At 42.8% G+C, this 22,751-nt stretch overlaps 1 protein-coding gene across 2 annotated transcripts in view; it reads right to left on the minus strand.

Moving 5' to 3' along the window:
- The window catches only part of TEP1 (telomerase associated protein 1), a 73,284-nt gene that overhangs the window by 33,941 nt on the left and 16,592 nt on the right, over positions 1-22,751 (minus strand). For both annotated transcript variants that reach the window (XM_075212728.1, XM_075212721.1), the window contains exons 13-23: positions 16,456-16,669; positions 14,325-14,477; positions 9,971-10,057; positions 9,581-9,708; positions 2,688-2,750; positions 2,468-2,611; positions 2,007-2,183; positions 1,762-1,882; positions 865-992; positions 251-364; positions 53-170 (exon numbers count right to left, since the gene is read on the minus strand). In XM_075212728.1, the coding sequence (XP_075068829.1) occupies positions 53-170; positions 251-364; positions 865-992; positions 1,762-1,882; positions 2,007-2,183; positions 2,468-2,611; positions 2,688-2,750; positions 9,581-9,708; positions 9,971-10,057; positions 14,325-14,477; positions 16,456-16,669 (1,447 nt within the window). The remainder of the gene's footprint in view (positions 1-52; positions 171-250; positions 365-864; positions 993-1,761; positions 1,883-2,006; positions 2,184-2,467; positions 2,612-2,687; positions 2,751-9,580; positions 9,709-9,970; positions 10,058-14,324; positions 14,478-16,455; positions 16,670-22,751) is intronic.

A 22,751-nucleotide genomic window follows, 5' to 3' on the forward strand; every position in this document is an offset into this window, starting at 1 on the left:
CAAATAGTGCGCAAGACAAAAATTCATAGACAAGACCATGATGAGTACACACCATAATAAAATCCCTCTCAATCACTTGCCAGATATCTTCTAAAACTCTAGCTCCAAAGCCCTCTAATGCAGTCATATGCGGTTTACCATCTTGCTCACCGCCCCACTGGCACGAATACCTAACAAATAAACACAAACAAGTAAGCCAGCAATACCTCTATATGCTGTATTTTATACTTTATGTGAATATGAAACTTACAAGTGGCTTCTAGCAGCTGAGTGCTTGGCTACTCTGTTCTTAAGGTCCAATAAACGTTTTTCAGCTTCTTGAGACTCTGCAGCAATATCTGAGAGCCAATGACTGGGCACAGACCTGAATGAGAAATAAAATAATTCCCAAGTTTTATAGACAAGAGTAGATATAGATAATACAGTAGTAAGAACTGACAGAGGGGAGGAGGGGCTGGCATTTTTTTGCTCAGTAGGCAAGCATAGTGTTCCATGGTACCACAACATCATGCAGAGTTATCTAGACATAAATGGCTCGACACATGTATCTTCCTGCAGGATAGTCTTAATTATCATCACTTACTCTACTGAAGCCTTGTAGTAAAATCTGTTGTCAGTTCAAATAGGTCACTAAAATCCAGTAAGCAGCCTTATAGGTGCTACATGCACTGACTGGTCACTGTTGAGTTGACTATGTGCCGCATTATTGGAAACCCCTTCAACCTTGTTTAGTAAAGAAACAAGAACAAACCTACAGCTACACATCTACTTTATTTAATATAACATTTATACACATACACACAAACAATGAAGAAATGTACAGATGTATGCAGGCTCTAGTTGGAAAATGTTACATATTTGTACCTAAGGACTTCTGGATCCCTGAAGTAGAAAAAAGCCTTTGGAAGTTCTGGTTTATTGGTGTCACAATTCTGCAAAAATTGCATGGCCTCCAACTCCGTGATGGATCGCCCAGCAGGATACTTATGGATCTGCCAGAGATATTGCACACTAAATCATATATGTTAAGTAAAAGAACAGGGAAAAAAAACAAACAGACTTAGGGCTAGATTTACTAAGCTGCGGGTTTGAAAAAGTGGGGATGTTGCCTATAGCAACCAATCAGATTCTAGCTGTCATTTTGTAGAAGGTACTAAATAAATGAAAGCTACAATCTGATTGGTTGCTATAGGCAACATCCCTACTTTTTCAAACCCGCAGCTTAGTAAATCTAGCCCTTGATGCAGGTTCTGTCCTATGTTTCTATGCAACGGGGGATAAAAATTGCTACTTCATTCCGATAAATAGACCAGTCTAACATTCTGATATTGAGTAAAACTAAATTAGTGGTAGTCTTATATAGAAATGTATTAAAGTGGATATCCACATTATCAATTTTTTAAGCACATGAGCAAGCTGCGGAATTAGTGGCGCTATATAAATAAATGATGATGATGATGATGATGAAGTAAATTTGGTTCAACTGATGCAGGCACTACATAGCTGAAAGGCAAGGTGCTGGAGAAGTCAGTGGAGACAGAACATGGTATTTTGTAATGAAAATACATTACAAATATTTCTATTTATGGATGGAGAAGGTGGACATCCCATTTAAGCATTGTCCAATTTAACTGTGAACATCAAGAGCCTCGTGTAGGGGAGCATCCAACAGGACTGTATTCTCTCTTTTTACATATGCGACGTTACTCTCGCCATTAAGTAAATAACCTGTGTGAGCAAGATATAGCTGGATCTTCTTACCCATTGATATTCAGGAAGGAGAGGAACAGAGTAAGATTTAGGAACATGCCCATATCTCTCTCCCAGTATCCCAATAAAGATTTGACTCCGAACGACTTCAGATAAGCACAAAGACAACTGCCTAATGTCAGACACAAATAGATAATAGCAGATAATTAAAATAATATCTTACTAATATTGTGTAATTTTACATTTAAATCACACGCCCAAATTCATTTTCCTTACACTTTCTTTTGCTAACTAACCTGTCTTTCTTTGTTTCCTCCTCTGTAATTCCCCACCGCAGATCCACTTCCTCCAGTGACAGGTAGTGACATGCAGCACGAAGGCGTAGCTGTGGCAGCACCTGTCCAATCAACAGATCTCTTTCTGAGTGCATGTCACGGAAAGTGGAAGAAATAAATACCCGGACACTACGCCACCTGAAATATACAGAAACATATCAATGGGACACCTGTAAACCATTGGCAACATTATACCATTAAGCAATAAATCAGACATTTTACAAGCAAATATATTGTTTTTTCATCCCATTGATACATTTTATAGAATGTGTATGTAATCAAGAGATATAGAACTATAATTTAAGATATGGTGTACCTTGCCACGCTACTTGGTTTAGTCACCTATAATCAATTTTTGGTAAACAAGAGTGTAGGCAGGAGTGAAGGGACTGCTAGGAAAGGTTTGTGACAAGACCACTAACCTCTGCTTGGGACTGGGGGTAAATAGAGTGACAGCTGTCAGATGACTCCTCTTAACACTCTCTGGGTCTTCTGGAACATTGAATCTTTCATTCACCTTCTCCACGTGATCCAAGAGACGGGAAGTGCCCCTCTCTGATACATACCTGAAAATAAAAGTGTGTGGTTAAGCAAACTCTGCGTACATTTTATTAATTGACAAATGAAAACTATTTAACTTACTTTAACACCTGTTCTGTAAAACCACACAGTGTGACATCATTACACTGCTCAAAGGAGGTCTCACTGTAAAAAATAAAAACGTAAAATGAGCAACAAAAGACAGATATGTGGCTTGAAAAAACAAAAGGGATCAAGATATGAGCGGCATAGATTAATGAAACAAAAAGACAAAAATCACATTGCAAAGCAAAAATAGTGCAGAACAGTTGACTGTAACAATTTCAAGACTCCAGAGAATATATCTTTATAAAAAAGGATTTTGTAGTTGACATAAAATCCATTTCTTCGAAGAATATAGTGGGAGACCGAGATGATGGGCGTTAAGATCCCACTACTGGAAGACTTTGCACTAAAAATCTGATCCTTTTAACCTATGACCTCTCAGTTTACTACTAGTAAAGACAGGATATATGGAAGTACAAAATTCCTTTTTCTCTTTCAGTATCATAGGGGAATACAGAGACACTGGAGATGTCCCCACTTTTTATTTTTATTTATACTTGTTTGTTTATACAGCTCCACCATATTACGCAGCGTACAGAGAATACTTGTCATTCATATCTATGCGCAGAACTTTGGCGGGAGGTATGCAATTTGCATACCACAGTCTGAAGAAATTGCTAGACATTTAACCTAGAGAACTTGATATATTCAAGGTAAGCAGAGGGAGCCAAGTCACTATCTTGCATACCATTTCAGCTGAAGCATCATACCAAACTGCTCAGAGGAGCCAAATACCCGAGAGGAATGAGCAGTGAAACACATGTGCAAACAAACTAGTTTAGAACAAAGTGTGCTTTTCTAATTATAATCTTAATCGATCTGGATAGATATAGACTGAGCAAACTAACCCGCCCTCTTTCAATAATCTGACACAGAACAAAAAGAGTCAGTTTAACAAAACATAAACATGCAAGAAACAAATCCAATAGAGAGGGGAGAGTACAATCTTCACTGATATGGAAACCTGAAACCACCTTGTGAAAAAGAATGGTTGCACCAAGGTTCGGTAAAACCCTTACATCGAACGTTCATGCCTTTAACAGCTGCCTGAGCCACCTGACAAGGAGTATAAGGAGCTTGAGAAGTGGAACACAGGTAAACAAACTCCACAGTGCCAATGGTGCATTCATCAGACACAACCTGGGTCCTGGAACCTCAACACATACCTGTCCATCCTTTGGTTCATTAGGGATGTTAACAAGTTCCTTCAATAATTTGTCAGCAGATGGAAAATTGTCTAATTGAGAGCCAACTCCCCAGAATACAGAATCTGAATTATAGAGTCTGGTGACTGAGGAAGTCTGCTTCCCGATTGTCAATCACTAAAATGGTCTTTGGACTACCCTGAAGTCAAAATCTGAAATGCATAGGAACTATATCCCATATTGATAGTTTAGATACCCAATGGCTATCGGATTACCAGACTGAATCATCACTAACTGCCCTGCCAGATTGATCTGCCATGAAATGAGAAAATCCCCAGAAAATTCAACACATTTATTAGGAGTCAAGATTAAGTCCCTGGAGTTGAAAGAAGCGTTATATGGCACCCCAATCCAAGCTGGTGTTGGGGATAGTGGCCTCAGACAATAAAATAGCAATAGGAGGAGTTGAGAAGTTACACTGTAGGTAAATTAGCTGGGCGGCCCCTTGCTTTAAGGCATGCGGTCTTCGCTCCCCTTGTAGCATTAATACAGTTCTCCCTGTACGTTGGGATAGCTGTTTAAGTCTGTTTTGAGGGGATGGTTTATTGTTTATTTGGGATCTAAGTGTATCTAGGTTGAGATTGGCTATGCGGGGTGGGGATGTTTGGTAGGGACTAGGAGGACAGTGTTAGGTAGTGTTAAGTATGCTTGCAATCATTTTCAAATATTTCAGTATTCTGCTCTTATATGTGTCAATGTGGCTGCTGAGTGGCTGGGTGTTTGTCCGAGTCAGGGTGGGTGGTGGTTCTCCTGTAGAAATTTTTCTATGTATTCCCTTGTGTTATGGCGAGGGGGAATATGGGTAATGGGTAATGTCTCAATTAAAGAGGTATGAGGTGGATGTTATTTGTATCAATGAGACCCATTTGGAAGGGGGTAAACTACTGGCCCTTAAGAAGCAGTGGATTGGGTGAGTCTACCATGCATTCCATACTTGTAACTCCAGGATCGTGTATCTTTTTATTCGTAAAAGATCAATTTTGTGCTAGATTCCACTAATCCGTTCGGCAGATATGTATTCCTGAAAGGCACATTTAATTCAACCCAGTTGATTCTTCTCGGGATCTATATACTGGTCCCATATAATAGTGATATCCTTAAAAAATGCAGTCACTTTATTTGCCTGTCTCCTAAGACCTCTGTGCTTTCTTTTGGGGATTTTAATGGTGTTTTAGATGCCAATGTGGACAGAATGGGGTAGTCTGATGGCTCTCTGCTCGCCAGGAAGACAAAATTTAGTAGCTGAGATGGGTGCGATTCTCCTGCTTCTCACCCTGCTTTTTTCCCGGATTGACCTGGGGCTCCTCTCTAGAAGGCTGCTGCCTGCCGTCACTGAGGTATTTTGGAAATTTACCCTCTTCTGGTTAACCCTATTGGGGAATGGTTCCGCCCTGGTATCCCAGTGGGAGGAATATAAGCCAATATGACCACAGCAGCCAACCCGATTCTCTGTGATGCCTTCAAGGCCATCTTGAGGGGATCCCTCATTTACAGTGTTAAATCCTTTAAAAAGGAGTCCAGATCTGTCTATGTCTGAAGCCCTTATACTCCTGATATCTAAGTCAGGGAAGGATTCCCTGTTTCCTGCCTCCTATAGACCCAGATCCCTATTGAACACGGATGTAAAAATTTTGGCGAAGATTTTGGCACTACGTCTAAACCAGGTTATCGGCGAGATTGTCCACCCTGATCAAACTGGCTTCAAGTCGGGTAAATCAACGGCCATTAATCTGCGTAGACTTTATCACCTGCAGTTGCGCCACCAGATGATGAGGCGTTGGTAGTGTCGTTAGTTGCTGCCAGAGACTTTGATTTCATGGAATTGAGGTACTTGTGGGCAGGTTTTGTAACAGTTCGGGTCAGTCTTCGTTCAGTGGGTGAGACTACTTTACTCCTGCCCTATGTCTAGAGTTTGCGTAAACGTGTTTGTGCCTCGCAGGTTTGCCTTAGGTAGCGGTACTAGGCAGGGCTGCCCCGTCATCTACTCTTTTTTGTCCTGGCCATTGAACAGTTATCATGCGTTATCAGGGCGCATCCGGATATTGGTGCATCCTTCAGCCGAAGTTCTTATATGTTTTACAACAGGCACCCCTATCTATCTTTTGCATACTTGACCATTTCCTCTAGTCCGTTGTAATGGCGGATAGGAGTGCCCATATTAGGTTCACTACAGTATACAGGTCTTGGAGGCCCTACCGAACCCGTGTCTTTACTACTTCACCTCTAAAACATGGTTGCATTTCCAGACCCAGTTTCTCCTGGCTGGTAGACGTACTACGAGTGTTCCCCCCCTTGGTGTCTCAGACTGTCAAAATTTGGCAATCAATTTAAGTACCAGGTGGTTCTGAGTAACCTCCCCCCCCCCCCCCCTCTGGTGTTATTTAGATTTTGATGAGTTGGTCAAGATGGGTGGAGAGGGGGCCTGACGCAAATATGGAATCCTACATATTGGTCAACTGTATATATAGAGTTTGGGTTTTTCTTTTAGAGTTTTTTAACATTTTTTAGAGATCCCTGGGTACAATTTAGCGCCGATAATCTGGATTTTCTATTAATTGTAAACTATCTGATAGGTCTGTGTACCCTGTTCTATCCACGATATTCGGCAGGTTTATTGATCATTGAGCGCTGACAGTCTTTTCTATTTCTATTGACATTGTATATGAGCAGGGTTTTACGCTCCTTTGAACAGCTCCAGGGGTTGATTGGACTCCCTATGAGTCATTTGTTTAGATACCTACAATTTAGACATGAACTTGACTCATAGTTTCGAGAGGCCAGCCCGAGTCTCCTTGTGGACCCCCTTAAGGGTGCAATTGGGAAGGCTTGGTGCTCGTCCACTTATTTAATCCTGATACAGGGACCAAGTGTGGACTGCCTTCAGAAACTGCGATTCTCCAGGGAGGCTGATCTGGCAGGGTTAGAGATAAAGACTGGAGTAACATGCTTGAGAGCCCGTATAAGGTCACTGCATCTGCTAGATTTCAACAAATCCAAGTTTTTCTCCTACATAGAGCCTATTTACTCCCCTCTGGCTCTCCAAATTTAGTGGGGGGTCAGGTGGTCTTTTCCTCCAAATGCAGGAGTCTGGGGGGTGACTTTTGGCATATGGTATGGAACTGCCCAGTGGGGTCTCTTTTCTGGGGGGGAGGAGGCTGTGGACTGCGTGATACGGCTGGAGTTGGGAGCGTCATCCATCAATTCTAAACTGTGTCTGTTTGGTCTGGACCTGGCAGGGTAGACACATAAACTTAACAGATTGCATGTTACCACATTGTTTATGCTGTCGAAAGTGGTACTCGCCAAGAAATGGACGGCTCGGTGGGCCCTACTTTGATGGACTGGAATGATCTTGTCTATGACACAGTTGGTCACAAAAGACTTGTGGAGTGCCATTGCTGGGCAGACGCCACTGGTTAATTATACTTTGTCTGCTCCGGGATTTATTTGACTATGTACTGCATTCATGATTGCTAATGTTTTCTGTCATTATATCTTCAGGACACTGTTGCTATCCCTGCGAGGGATAGCTTAGTTTTGTTAATCTTAGGATAAAAAAAGATGTAAAATTTTCAATAATTTTTTTTTTTGACAGGTGGAACCTCCAAGAAACGGACATGGTGTCTACTAAGACAGCCAAAGCTCTCTTGCCCTGAAGGACTTTGTGGATCAACCGAGATGCCATCATGTTGAAGTCCGGTTGACCCCATCTATCCACCAACTAGCGAAACACCCAAACGAGAGTTTCGGCCCAAGGAAAGATCTTGTGCTTCTTTCGCATGGCTAAAGAACTCCTGGTGCCGCCCTGATCATTGAGGTCGCCGTGGCACTGTCCGACTGTATCTTCACCGCCCGTCCCTGCAGCGCGTTATACTGCTCGCAGTTCCAATACATTGATTGGAAGCTTGGATTCCTCCAAAGAACCTAAAAACGGTCATAAAGATATACGGCACTCCACCACCCCCCCATCTTCCTCGAGGCCCGAATCTTGTACGGTGGCCAGAACATCCGCTGTTTGCGGGCGTCATATAGAGGGCCCAAAAAGATCATCCGTTGGGTCAGAGTCAATTTGGAATTCCTAAGGTTGAGCATCAACTGTGGGATTCCAGAACTTGGGCCGTCATCCGGACATGGGACAGGAGTCCTGCAGGGGACTCTGCCTTTAGAAGAATATCATCCAGGTAAGGATTGGACATAACACCATTGGACCCCAACAGAGCAGCCATCGACGCCATGATTTTGGTAAAGACCTGTGGAGCCGTGGCCAGACCAAAAGCAAGAGCCCGGAACTGGTAATGGGTCAATTGAACCACAAACCTGAGAAGGAACCGATGACCCTCCCAGATGGGAACATGCAGCTAGGCAATCTTGATGTCTAGAGACACCGTCACCCTGCTCCATGCTGTGAATCACAGATTGCAAGGACTTCATCTTGAATCTGGGCACCCTCAGATGGGTGTTAAAAGATTTGGGATTCAGAATTGTCCTAAATGAACCGTTGGGCTTTGGAAAGAAACACAGGTTGGAATAAAACCTCAACCCTTTTGAAACTCCTGCCCCGGAATAACCACTCTGGAAGAAATCAGGAAGTGAATGTCCTCTCGCAGAGCCAGTCACTTTATTCGACATGCAGGAAGCTCTGTGGAAAAGAGCCATTTGGGAGGACATGTGAAGAGATCAGTCATGTACCCCCTTGTCCATAATTCCCCATTCCCAGGCAATCGTGGTAGACTGAAACCACTTATACCAAAAGAGAAGACGAACTCCCATCACGGCGGACATTAGGTGGGTAGAATGCCAGTCCCACTGACCGCTGGTCTGCCAATCTAGCAGCTGGACACTGAGCAGACCATGTCTTGCGTCCATGCTGCAAACCACCATTTGGAGTAGACGACTGACCTCTGGAGTACTGATCCCGTGACCTGCCAGAGAAGCAAAAGGTACAAAACTGTGACCTTGGGTTTAGGAGCATTAACAGGAAGGAAAGTACTCTTAACTCTAGTCACCTGACAAATAATGGTGTCAACTGAGGCACCTCCAGGCCCCAGCTCTATGCAGCGCACCGCTATCCATGCTGTGCACAGCAGCATCATGATTGCTGCTTGTATGCCCCACACCCCCTTCGATAGGGTGGCAGAGATGTCACTAGGCCAAATGCAGGACAGGCAGGAATCAAACCAAGTTTAAGTTATTTGTGTTAGTAACTACACATGAGACAAGAACAAAGAACCAAATCAAGAGACTGAAGAGGAATCATGGAAAATCAGGGTATCATGATAATGCAGAAAAAAAAAGAACACCAGAACACTACTGCATCTGCAACTAAGAAAAGCAATGATCTGGCTGTCTGTTAGTGAAAGGAAATTACATATATAGGCTTGGAACTGTGATAAAAAGCTTCAGGTGTTGGCAACTCACTACTAGCAGCAGGTTGTTAGGCCATTCACTGATCCAGGTCTGTATAGATGTAGTGAGAAAGAAAAGAGGGGTTAACCTACATTTAAAACTGAGAATTGGAAAGCAGCAAAGGCAAATATAAAGATTCAATTGTGCTTGAAGGAGCATCTATCTTCCTACATATTCCGTTAGTTGCCAAACCAATTTGATGAGAGCGTTTAACAAGATCTCTAGACATCTGAGAAATACAAGCAGTAGGACAATAGACCATACACAGATGAAATTTACCTTTTGAAGCCATTGGGCAGCACAGTCACACAGAGACAATCTGCATTCACCGCTCGTCGGTAATGCTTTAACACAGTCATGAACTCTTCATTTAGAGGACCTTCTCCAAATATCAGCAAGGTATCTACCTGTGCAAATCAACACATCCAGAAGGCAAAATGTAATATATGTAAAAGCTGAGATTATTTATATTTAGTACTAGTTTACCATTTTCAAGGCTAGAATATATGAATTTGCATGCAACTTCATGTAGTTTTCTGCTTTACATTATTGAAAACCTGTATTATACATTCTGAAAAGATATATTCCATTGAGCATTGACAGAGCAATTAATTGCCTCATGCTTAGGTACCTAGCAAAATCTCAAAAACTAGAGTGGCTTATTCTTACCTTTGTTTGTTTCATAATAAGCTCTGAGAGGTACACTGCCATAGGGTTTCTTTCTTCAAAGGGCAAGGATGGACTGATCAGTACATCCTGAAGGGAAAATATTCCATCATTAATTTAAGGAGCATGATACAACACACCAGTGCGTATCAATGTTGTCTACAGGCATCATTTGACTTAAAACGTCTACATAATACACACACATAAAGTAATACCAACCTGTGTACCACTAAAATCTAAATGAAGCCCCATCCATAAAAGTATCCAAGTGTACCCATCACCTAAATACCGGAGAAATCATGCTGAAACAGTCTAGTAATTTAGTAGACATTAGAGCCTCATGTCACTAATTCTTAAACAAACAACAGATTGAATATGGCTGATTCCACTGTGTCCATCTATGAATGGAGACCTTGATGTATAGCTAAGAATTCGGGCACTTTAAATTTATACACTAGAACTGAACTCCTCTCCCTCTATACACCTTTGCCATTTATTTTATTAACTAAAGAGAGGAAAAATAAAGTCCTAGAACAATAACATCAAATCATTAAAGGAGAATTAGAAAGTAAAAGGGTGGGCGACTGGTGTCCCATAATGGACTCAATGATAACGACAATGCAAGTACAAAAATCCCAGGTTTTCTTTCAGAACAATAGGGAACACAGGAGACCTTTGGGGCATCCCAATGCAACCATAAATGGCGGGTATGCTCAGTAGAACAGACGTGAACCACCTTCCATCCAAAACTAGCATCCTTGGATGCCGACACATTGACCTGAAAAATGCGAGGACAGAAGACCAGGTGGACATGCGACAGAGCTGATCAGCCAAGGCTCCATGACACATTGCTAAGCACTCTAGTAGAATGTGCCCTCGCAATTACTGGAACAGGCTTCCCTCTTCCACTTTTAAACCTGGTGATTTATCCATCCAACAAAGGTCTGCTTGGACGCTGGCCAACTGTGGACATCCTAATGGACCAAAGTTCCACCTTCCTGCATACATTGAAACAGGCAAATCAATAGAAAGTTCGAAAGAACCGACATGGTGTCTATGAACAACCTCCTTTGGATCACTTGTTTTGGAGCATAAGTGCTCCACCTTGTGATACAACAGAGATGCTAGTATCTCTACTTGAAAGACTTCCAGGAGGAGGGACAATTTCCCTGAGTGAAGGGCCTATACGCTAAGAAAACTTGTCCCAAATTTCCACCCATGGAAAAAAATAACAATGCAACAATCTGAATGCTCTATTCATCACTTTTGTTTGAAGAGTTACCAGATAGCAAGGGAGCTCTTGGTGCTTCCCCTGATGGTAAGGTATGCCATTGTTTGACTGCATCTTCATGGTCCTATATTGCAAGAAAAGTTATCCTTGGCTCTGAAGAGTGATGGCCCACCAGCCCTGAAAGCGGTCATCTGTCATGACCATAAGTCTACTTGCAATGTGAAGGGCCAACTGCAGAGGTTGTCAACCTTATGAAAACCAGAAGAGGAAGTAACATACTTATAGAGACAGTCTGATTTAACTAGTAGGTCAGGTGATGGTCTAATTAGCACCATTTCAACATCAGATCAATCTGTAACTCACTCCAAGGAAACAGTGCCAATTTGCACCACCTCAAACCTCAATACCAACTTCTCTAAGATCTACCTACACAATAAACCGAGGTCTATTTGCAACATAGATTTTACTAGTTTCTAGAAGACTACGAGCTGGTAGAAGAAACAATCTTGCCTACTGGAAACAACTCCCTCTGTTGTAAGGTGTTTAACAGAAGCACCTGGAAAGACCTGGGCTGCTGGCTTCGCAGACTGAAAGGCATTAACTAGAGCTGGAAAGGCATTAAGTCGGACTGTTGAAACTGCAGAACCAACCGATGGGTCTAATAGATGTCCCAACCATCTCGTTAATGAAATTAAGCATGGCCTCCATCTCCTGATCCATGCCATCCTTTGGGAATGGTGGAATCCTGGATAGCTGGGGGCATCTGCCTTGGAAACAGATTCCCACTTAACTGTATCCTCACTGAGGAGAGGAAAGAGGGTTGTTAATCTGTGTGAAAACTGGAATTTACTTTCAAAATTAGTCCATGTTTCACAAAGAGGGGAAGGAAATCAATTGTTTAGCCTTCTGCTGAAACAACGACACATCCTGACCTTCTAGAAGAACCTTTTTCAACAGAGGAGGAGTTCTTCAAGATAGAATTCTCTGCCACCTCGCCATCCATCTGGAAGGAATAGTCAGAGTCTGTTGCACCCCAGACATGAAGAATCACAGAACTCTCGCTCCTGTGACATGTTGTCGAAGCAGCAGACTCTAACATTCACTCTAAGAAGAGGTCACCATAATAAGCCCCTGCTGCTACCCCAAGCTGGTTCATCAAGTGGTGGCACAACAGGGGCCAAAGATCCTCATTCTAGCACACCTGGGTAAACGTTTGTTAAGATTTCTGCAGCAAAATCACCTGTTCAACTGTTGGGTATGTGCGGCTAACTGAGAAAGTTCAGCTATGGACTGGGTCAAAGACATAGCCCAAGCTGTTTCTGCCAGATCAGTGCCAGGCTGTAAATACGGCGTCTCCATCTGACTGTCCCAAAAGAATCTTGGAGCAACATTTAGGCCAAGTGAAAAATTTAACTGACCTTGCACGTCCCCCTCACTCACCTTAGGCTGCACCTCCGGAGCTCAGTGTGTGCACTTAGTGCTGCACTCAATGGTGCAGCTGCACAGGGACACCAGTCAAAACCTGAAGCAGCAGTAATCGGCTGCCCTGGAGCCATCGCTCATAGGAAGTGGGGGGTGGACAGGAGATACAACAACAGTACCTCATCACCTCGCTTCATGCATCTCATAGCCACTCAGTACTGTGCAAGAAAAGCTGACACATACACATCTTGTGCTGATAAGGTCTATTAAGATTAGATTAGACATTAAAGGTCTGTATAAACACTATTAGTAGTACGGCTGAATAAAAAAAAAAAAAAACGCAGACTTAAAATGTGTTTACAAAAAAAAAAAAAAAGCATTTGCATGAATATGCAAAGTTGGAGGAATTACAAGAAGCATACAGCTGCACCAGTAGCGTGTGTCAGGTTTACGTCAGACATACATTAAATACACTTAAACCCCATTTTTAAACTTTTGTTTTGCAAGTGAAAAAAGCATTTGCTATTAGACTGGAATAAACTTAAACAGAACCTCTTGAATACAACAGCTATAACTCTCCTTCTTGTGTAAGAATAAAATAAAATATTGCTGAAATACGGCCACAAAATCATACACTATGGGGCGTATTCAATTGTTGAGAAATCCTGCCGCGTAAAAACTACTACCGTTATTTACGGTAGTAGTTAGCTGGATTTCCAGCTAAATCCAGCGAGAAAATTACCGTAGTAACTGTTTTTCCACGCACTGTTACCGTAATAACGGTAATAGTGCGTGGACCGCGGGATTTTCGGCGTTTTCGCCGACAATTGAATACCCCCCTATATGTACGATCAATGAAGAAAACACCTATCAGCTTCAGAGGTGAATCTGCAATCAGAATCAGAAGTAGCTATCTAGTTCTGGTGATCGTAATCAGCATCTATTTGCACCTGCTCTCAGGCTACTGACAAAAGTCCCTGTGCGGGTCTGCATCTGTTCGCAATTACAAACACTCCCTTTACTGTATTCAGCTTGCATTAAGCCACCCCTTTGCTCCCCTGTCCAACCTCTCTAGTCACAAACAGGCACTAGTATCAGAAGTGAGCAAATTTGCATAAGCGCATAAGTGTACGAATTATTTTGTGGGCATGCGCAGTAAAAAGATGCATATTTTTTGCAATGCATACTAGCATACAGTCAACTCAGCATCAGGCCCTAGTATGATTAAATGTCTGCATACAGGTCTAATTGACGTCACCTAATGGTTGGACAATTTGTAAAGCCCACACAAGGAATGAAATTATGAGTAGGGCACTCTTAAAGTTTCCCAATTTTCCTAATTAGTGAGGCTTGGTGATTGTGTTGTCTTGTGTTGTTTTATTTTTTTAATCACTTTGCATATACATGTCTCTACAGCAGTGTTTCTCAACTCCAGTCCTCAGGACCCACTAACAGTGCAGGATTGCCAGGTGACCAGTGAAATAATTATACCACCTGCTACACTGTTTCAAAACAGTAATGAATACACCTGTGCTACAGCAAAGAGATATGGAAAACATGTACTGCTAGGGGGTCCTGAGGAGTGGAGTTAAGAAACACTGCTCTACAGGGATTTATAGTGAGCAGAATTCCAGTAGCAGCATTTGCTTTGAAATGGATATATTCATAAGCACATACATATTAATTTCTGACTGCCTCTCTTACCTGAGCTTGCTGCTTAATCATGCTCACACATTGAAAGAGCGGACCAGAAGCGTCGTTAGCCAGGACAAAGGTATTGTCCGTGTATAAGACAATCTGAGCGCTTTCTGAGGTGTCTCTCACCATGAGGCCCAGAAGCAGACCCACTTCAAGGAGCTGCAGTGTGAAAAAAGAAAAAGTGTGGAAAAGGCATAGATAAAATTATGCAAATATGTGTATTTTGCCCAACAGAAAAAACAAACAAAAAAAGAAGTGTACAGAGCAGTACGGAAACAGGAGCAATTGAATCAGGGGAAATACACTTTGAGGTAAACTAAAGCTGTAGACATTCTGAAAACACGCATCAGTAGATATAATAATGAACAATACAGATCACAAAGGTGAGGGACTGGAGGCAGGTGTTGCATAATAATGATATTATTGGAAGGTAAAACCATACATGACTCTCATATACAAAGTGATATTCTGGCAAGTGGGGGTACTTTTATTTATGCAAGAAGAGGGAGCAGAGTTGAAGCTTACTAATTATAGGAATTCTTCAGACCAGGTATTTAATCTTTAATATGCAATTATACCAAGTGAAAACATGCTTTTCAAGCATTGTAAAAGGATACAAAAAAAGGTTTTCAGGCCACATTAATTGCAAAATACAACGCAATAATTGGTGACGCATCATTCTGGACTCTACTGTGGCCTTTTGTCTGCAAATCATCATCATCAACATTTATTTATATCGTGCCAGCAAATTCCATAGTGCTTTACAATTGGGGACAAACACAGTAATAAACAATGGATACATGAGGTTAAATCTACATATTGCATTTCGGTCTAGCCAGATTGCAAAGGTAAAAAGTAATTCATATGCTCTATGATCCAGTCACACATCAATGTTGATCAGGGGCAGGGCCATCTTTTCCATTGGGCACGATAGGCAGGTGCCCGGGGGCCCCACGGGCAAGGGGGCCCCATAGGCAGGGCTCTTAATTATAATAAATAATCCTGCAAAAAAAAACCTGCATAAAAGCCTTCAAGGGTCACTGAACAAGTACATCTATCTATCTCTATATATCTATATCTGTATCTCTATACATCTCTCTCTCTCTCTCTATAATATATATATATATATATATATATATATATATGTAGGGGCCCCGGTGCACTGCTTTGCCCGGGGGCCCTTAATGTTGTTAAGATGGCCCTGATCAGGGGGTCAGAGGTTTGCTGTCTTGTGTGAATTGTGTAAAGGGTGGTAATAGGGTAATCTAGTGTAGTTAAGAGGATGGTTGATGAATATCATAAAGTTGCCTGAAGTGGTGGTTTTTCAGAGAACACTTGAAGGTTTGTAGACCAGAGGAAAGTCTTATTGTGCAATTCCCACTCTATGGAATTCCCTATTCCATGGGTGTAGCTCAATAAAGTCCTGTAATCGGGAATGGGAGAAGGAAATGAGTGGATGAGAGAAGCAGATCTTGTGCAGAACAGAGTTGTTGAGTTGGCAGATATTTGAGACAAGTAAGGAGATGTATGTTGGTGCAGTTAAGTTAATGGCCTTGTATGTAAGCAAAAGTATTTTATATTGAATTTGGTAAAAAAACAGGCAACCAATGTAGAGACAGAGAGGTTCAGCAGAGGAAGAACACTTTGCGAGGAAAATCAATCAAGCCGCTGCGTGCAAAATTGATTGTAGGGGTGAGAGTCTGTTTAGAGAAGACCAGTAAGGAGGGACTTGCAATAGTCAATGCTGGAGATGATGAGTGCATGAATTAGAGTAGAAATGAGTTTTTGCAGTGTCTTGTGTAAGATATGTATGTATTCTGGAAATGATTTTTAAATATATGCAAAATTATTTAAATAGAGTCAATGTGGGGAACAAAAGATAGTTAAGGATCACACCTAGGCACTGAGCTTGCAGGGTGGGATTTACTTAACAGGCATATTGTATATTTCATAAACATATGGCATTAATCCCTGTTGAATTTCTTGCAGCCTAGAGTGTGCTGACTGGGCACTGTTTTTCTACATAAGACATAGGAGGAAAATTAAATGATGGTTGCAAAACCTCCTGACTAGTGAATGGCCCAGATACAATAAATATCAACTGGACAGATGGATGTATGTGAACTAAGTAACTTACGGAGGGTGGTGCTTTTCTACCACTATAATCTGAATCCGTACAAATAGAAAGCTGCTGTGCTCCATGGCATGCTGCATACATGGAATTCGACACACAGATTAGGATTACTGTACGTCCAGGTATAGGTGGGATGTTGTGACGAGCTGAAATGTGAATAGCTTCCTCCAGTGATTTCTTATACTTCTGCAGGACATCTTCATCCAACTTTATTGCCCTATGTCATAAATTAACAAAAGAAAGATGATAAACATCATGAATTCAATTAACTATTCTCAACTCATGAAAAAATACATTTGACACATAGGTATGGCGCTAGTAGTCGAAATTGATCAGTTGCTAAAACAAAAATATTTTTCAACAGTAGTTCATATAAAAACTGATAAGAAGGGATATGACCTCTTCTCCAGAAGACTTTTCAAGTTCCACATCTCTGTATTAACTAGGGATGTGCACCGGCGACTTTTGAGGTCTCGTGTTTTGTGTTTTGGATCCGGATTTTCGTTATTTTTGAGGTTCGGATTTGTCTCGCAAAACACTTGACGAAAGGTCTCGGTTCGGATTTAAGGTATTGGATTCGGATTTTTTTTGAAAAAAACATAAAAAGTTTAAAAATCAAGTTTTTGGGCTTATTTTCACTCCTAGGCTATTATTAACCTCAATAACATTCAATAACAAGCATTTCCACTAATTTACAGTGTATTCTGAACACCTCACAATATAGTTATTAGTCCAAAACGTTGCAAAAAGGTATCTTTCTGGACTGCGTAGAGGAGTGGGTCACCACAATATCTTAAAAACCCTGAACTTTTATGATTCGCACCAATAATTGTACCTGGACTGCGTAGAGGAGTGGGTCACCACAATATATTAAAAACCCTGAACTTTTATGAATCGCACCAATAAATGTACCTGGACTGCGTAGAGGAGTGGGTCACCACAATATATTAAAAACCCAGAACTTTTATGAATCGCACCAATAAATGTACCTGGACTGCGTAGAGGAGTGGGTCACCACAATATATTAAAAACCCTGAACTTTTATGAATCGCACCAATAAATGTACCTGGACTGCGTAGAGGAGTGGGTCACCACAATATATTAAAAACCCTGAACTTTTATGAATCGCACCAATAATTGTACCTGGACTGCGTAGAGGAGTGGGTCACCACAATATCTTAAAAACCCTGAACTTTTATGAATCGCACCAATAAATGTACCTGGACTGCGTAGAGGAGTGGGTCACCACAATATATATAATAAGAAAACCATCAACTTGTTTGATTCGCACCAATAAATGTACCTGGACTGCGTAGAGGAGTGGGTCACCACAATATATTAAAAACCCTGAACTTTTATGAATCGCACCAATAAATGTACCTGGACTGCGTAGAGGAGTGGGTCACCACAATATATTAAAAACCCTGAACTTTTATGATTCGCACCAATAATTGTACCTGGACTGCGTAGAGGAGTGGGTCACCACAATATATTAAAAACCCTGAACTTTTATGAATCGCACCAATAAATGTACCTGGACTGCGTAGAGGAGTGGGTCACCACAATATATTAAAAACCCTGAACTTTTATGAATCGCACCAATAATTGTACCTGGACTGCGTAGAGGAGTGGGTCACCACAATATCTTAAAAACCCTGAACTTTTATGAATCGCACCAATAAATGTACCTGGACTGCGTAGAGGAGTGGGTCACCACAATATATATAATAAGAAAACCATCAACTTGTTTGATTCGCACCAATAAATGTACCTGGACTGCGTAGAGGAGTGGGTCACCACAATATATTAAAAACCCTGAACTTTTATGAATCGCACCAATAAATGTACCTGGACTGCGTAGAGGAGTGGGTCACCACAATATATTAAAAACCCTGAACTTTTATGAATCGCACCAATAAATGTACCTGGACTGCGTAGAGGAGTGGGCACTGGGCACCACAATAAAATATATAAAAAACCTTCAACAGGTCTGCATTACACTACACATACGGCTGCTCCTCCATCCTCTCCATCATATACATGTTGGAGTTTTAGCGTGTGACAACCTCTTGTTTTTGATAATGTCAGTGCATTTTGAATATTTTTCAATTTGCCCCACACCACTGAATGTACTTTATCTATGATACGCATCTATCTATCTTGACTGCGTAGTGTGGTGGCCCCGGTACACAATTTGGTACCGAGGCCACAATATAATTAAAAAACCCTCCACGTGTCAGAATTCCACCAAACAAGTATCTGGACTGCGTAGTGGGGTGGCCCCGGTACCCAACTTGATACCGGGGCCACAATAAAATAAATACACCCTCCACGTGTCAGAATTCCACCAAACAAGTATCTGGACTGCGTAGTGGGGTGGCCCCGGTACCCAACTTGATACCGGGGCCACAATACCTCCTCCAAACATGCTACAGACAATTCGTCATTGAGATCCCATTAAGTATGTTAAAGACAGACAGGGTCCAAGTGTTATTAGTTGACTTTGTAAAGAAAAAAACTGTCCCTGTTGCACATAGTCGTGCAATGAAGACTTACTTTTTCATTTAAAGGCACGATCTTTCAAGTGTAGTGTTTGTAAGTCTAAGTCATATTATACTTTTGGTAAAATTGGTTTTTTTTGTTCCTCTTTATGTTAATTAATTAGTAATAGAATTAAAGTAGGAAATAGAATTAAATAGAATTAAAGTAGGAAATAGAGTGGTATAGAGTTGTAGTGTGGTATAGATAGAGTGGTCCACACAATATAATAATAAAACCCTCAACTGGTCTGAATTCCACCAAACAAGTATCTTGACTGCGTAGTGTGGTGGCCCCGGTACACAATTTGGTACCGAGGCCACAATATAATTAAAAAACCCTCCACGTGTCGGAATTCCACCAAACAAGTATCTGGACTGCATAGTGGGGTGGCCCCGGTACCCAATTTGATACCGGGGCCACAATACCTCCTCAAAACATGCTCCAGACAATTCGTCATTGACAGACCCCAGACAGACAGGGTCGTAGTGTTATTGTTTGACTTTGTAAACCCAAAAAAATGTCCCTGTTGCACTTGCACATAGTCGTGCAATGAAGACTGACTTTTTCATTTAAAGGCACGATCTTTCAAGTGTCAGAAAGAGAGAGAAGACACAGGAGAGGAGAGTTGTAGCTGGGGACCTGGGGTGGAAGCTCCCAGGCTCCCCCAGCATTGCCTGGAAGTCTGAGCGTGGTGACTGAGCCAGGGCAAGGAATGTGTGCCCTGGATGAGGGGGAGAACTCCATGCCACTATAGTGAACCCAAGAGAGAGGGGGACACTGCACATGGAAGAGGCCCTGGAGTGAGGGCTGCTACAAGAGGCATGGTAGCTGTAGTGTCAGATCCTGAGGCTGAGAGTACACAGAGTGACGTGTCAGAGCACAGGAGACATTATCCCCGCAGAGGAGGGATGAGCTGCAGTTGAGAGGTCTGTTGTTGAAATAGGACATGCACACTTTAACAAACCAATCATTTCAGCGACAGGGCCTACCAAACAACTTTGACTGAAATGATTGGTTTGTTTGGGCCCCCACACCAAAAAAGCTATTCATCTCTCCCTGTACAGACTAAACAGGCTCTACTGAGGCAAGATGTCGTCCTCATCCTCAACCTCTGATTCCTCTCCCCCTACAGTGTGTACTTCCTCCTCATCACACATTATCAATTCGTCCCCGCTGGACTCCACAACCACAGGTCCCTCTGTAGTATCTGGAGGGCAGTGCTGTACTTCATTGAGGAATTGATTATTCATTTTTATAAACATCATTTTTTCAACGTTGTGAGGAAGCAACCTCCTTCGCCGCTCACTGACCAGGTTCCCCGCTGCACTAAAAACTCTTTCCGAGTACACACTGGAGGGGGGACAACTCAGGTAAAATAGAGCCAGTTTGTACAGGGGCTTCCAAACTGCCTTTTTTTCCTGCCAGTAACAATATGGACTGTCTGACATGTCTACTTGGATGGTGTCAGCAAAGTAATCATCCACAATTTTTTCTATTGTGACAGCATCCAATGCAGCGAGAGTAGACATGTCTGCAATGGTTGGCAGGTCCTTCAGTCCGGACCAGATGTTATCAGCATCCCCGCCAGTGCCTCTTTTGGGAAAACTGAGCTTTTTCCTCGCAGCCATAGATGTGGAAGAAAATGAGGGTGGAGCTGTTGGCATGTCACGGTCCTCTTCAGAGGACAATCTCCTGACCAGCAGGTCTTTGCACCGCTGTAGATTTGTGTCCGCCGGAAACAGAGACACAACATACGCTTTAAACCGAGGATCGAGCACGGTGGCCAGAATGTATTCCTCTGACTTTAAAAGAGTGACCACCCTCGGATCCTGGCAAAGCGTACGAAGGGCTACATCCACAAGAGCTACATGCTTGCTGTAATCGCAATGGCTTACCAGCTCCTCCCTCACTTTCTCCAGCTGCTTCTGCAACAGCCTGATCAGGGGAATGACCTGACTCAAGCTGGCAGTGTCGGAACTGACTTCTCGTGTGGCAAGTTCAAATGGCTGCAGAACCTTGCACAACACGGAAATCAGTCTCCACTGCGCTTGACTCAGGCGCATCCCCACTCCTTTGCCTATGTCGTAGGTGGCTGTGTAGGCCTGAATGGCCTTTTGCTGCTCCTCCATCCTCTGCAGCATATAGAGGGTGGAGTTCCAGCGCGTCACAACCTCTTGTTTGAGGTGATGGCAGGGCAGGTTCAAGCTTTTTTGATGTGCCTCTAGTCTGCGGTAGGCACTGGCTGAATGCCGAAAGTGTCCAGCAATTTTGCGCGCCACCGCAAGCATCTCCTGCACACCCCTGTCACTCTTCAGGTAATGCTGCACCACCAAATTAATGGTGTGGGCAAAACATGGGACGTGCTGGAAATTGCCCATATTTAATGCCCGCACAATGTTACTGGCATTGTCTGACACCACAAATCCCCATGAGAGTCTAAGTGGGGTAAGCCACTGGGAGATAATTTCCCTCATTTTCTCTAATATGTTGGCAGCGTTGTGCCTCTTATTAAAGCCTGTAATGCACAATGTTGCCTGCCTTTGCATGAGCAGCCATTTTGTAGATGCTGCTACTGATGCAGCTGTTGCTGTTGCTGCGGAAGGGGATGCATCTACCCAGTGGGCTGTCACAGTCATATAGTCCTTCGTTTGCCCAGAACCACTTGTCCACATGTCCGTGGTTAAGTGGACAGTGGGTACAACCGCATTTTTAAGAGCACTGAGGACACTTGATCGTACTTCTCTGTACATTTTTGGTATCGCCTGCCTAGTGAAGTGGAATCTCGAGGGGATTTGGTACCGGGGACACAATACCTCCATCAACCCTCTAAATCCCACTCCACTGATGGCGGACACCGGGCGCACGTCTAACACCAACATTGCAGTTACAGCCGCAGTTATACGCTTTGCAATAGGGTGACTACTATCGTATTTGGTGGTCATGGCAAACGACTGTTGGACGGTCAATTGTTTGGTGAAAGACTTAGCGGTCTTACGACTTCCCCTCTGGGAAGATGACCGACTAACAGCAGCAACAGCAGCAGTGGCAGTAGTAGGCGTACCGCTGCAGGATTCCTCGGATGAATCCCGTATTGAGGAGGACTCAGTCTGGCTGGTGACTTGGGCTGCAGGACTGAATCTGATGGAGATTGTGGAGGAAGTTGACGAGGAGGGTGTTGCTGGTGTGTATCCAACTGGACCACGGGATTTAGGTGTCCCTGTACCGATGAGGGTCCTAGCCCCAGTTCCTGAACTAACCACTGAACTATGAAGGTTATTCAGGTGACGTATAAGGGAGGATGTTCCTAGGTGGGCAAGATCCTTACCCCTGCTTATTTGAGCTTTACATAAGCTACATATTGCCATACATTGGTTGTCTGGATTTGGATAAAAATAACTCCAGACCGAAGAGGTGCATTTTTTGGTCTTCTGACCAGGCATGACGATGGGCTTTTTCATCCCATGGACATCAGCTGTTTCCCCCCCTGGTGCCTCATTTACAATAACCACATCACCATCCTCATCATCAAGTTCCTCCACAGCGCCAGCTACATCATCAATAGCCTCCTCCCGAGCCACCTCTTCCCGTACAGTGATGGGAAGGTCAGGCTTGACAACCACCAACACCCTTGGACTCGCCTTGGGGATTTGTGATAATTTCTCTTTAGAAGGCAGAGTTGTTTGCTGTTTTGTTGCTGACAGCATAACTCTCTTCAATTTTTTGTAGGGGGGGGGAGGAGGAGGAGGGCTAAGATCCGT

Source organism: Mixophyes fleayi, chromosome 1 (assembly GCF_038048845.1).
Source record: "Mixophyes fleayi isolate aMixFle1 chromosome 1, aMixFle1.hap1, whole genome shotgun sequence".
Lineage (NCBI taxonomy): Eukaryota > Metazoa > Chordata > Amphibia > Anura > Limnodynastidae > Mixophyes > Mixophyes fleayi.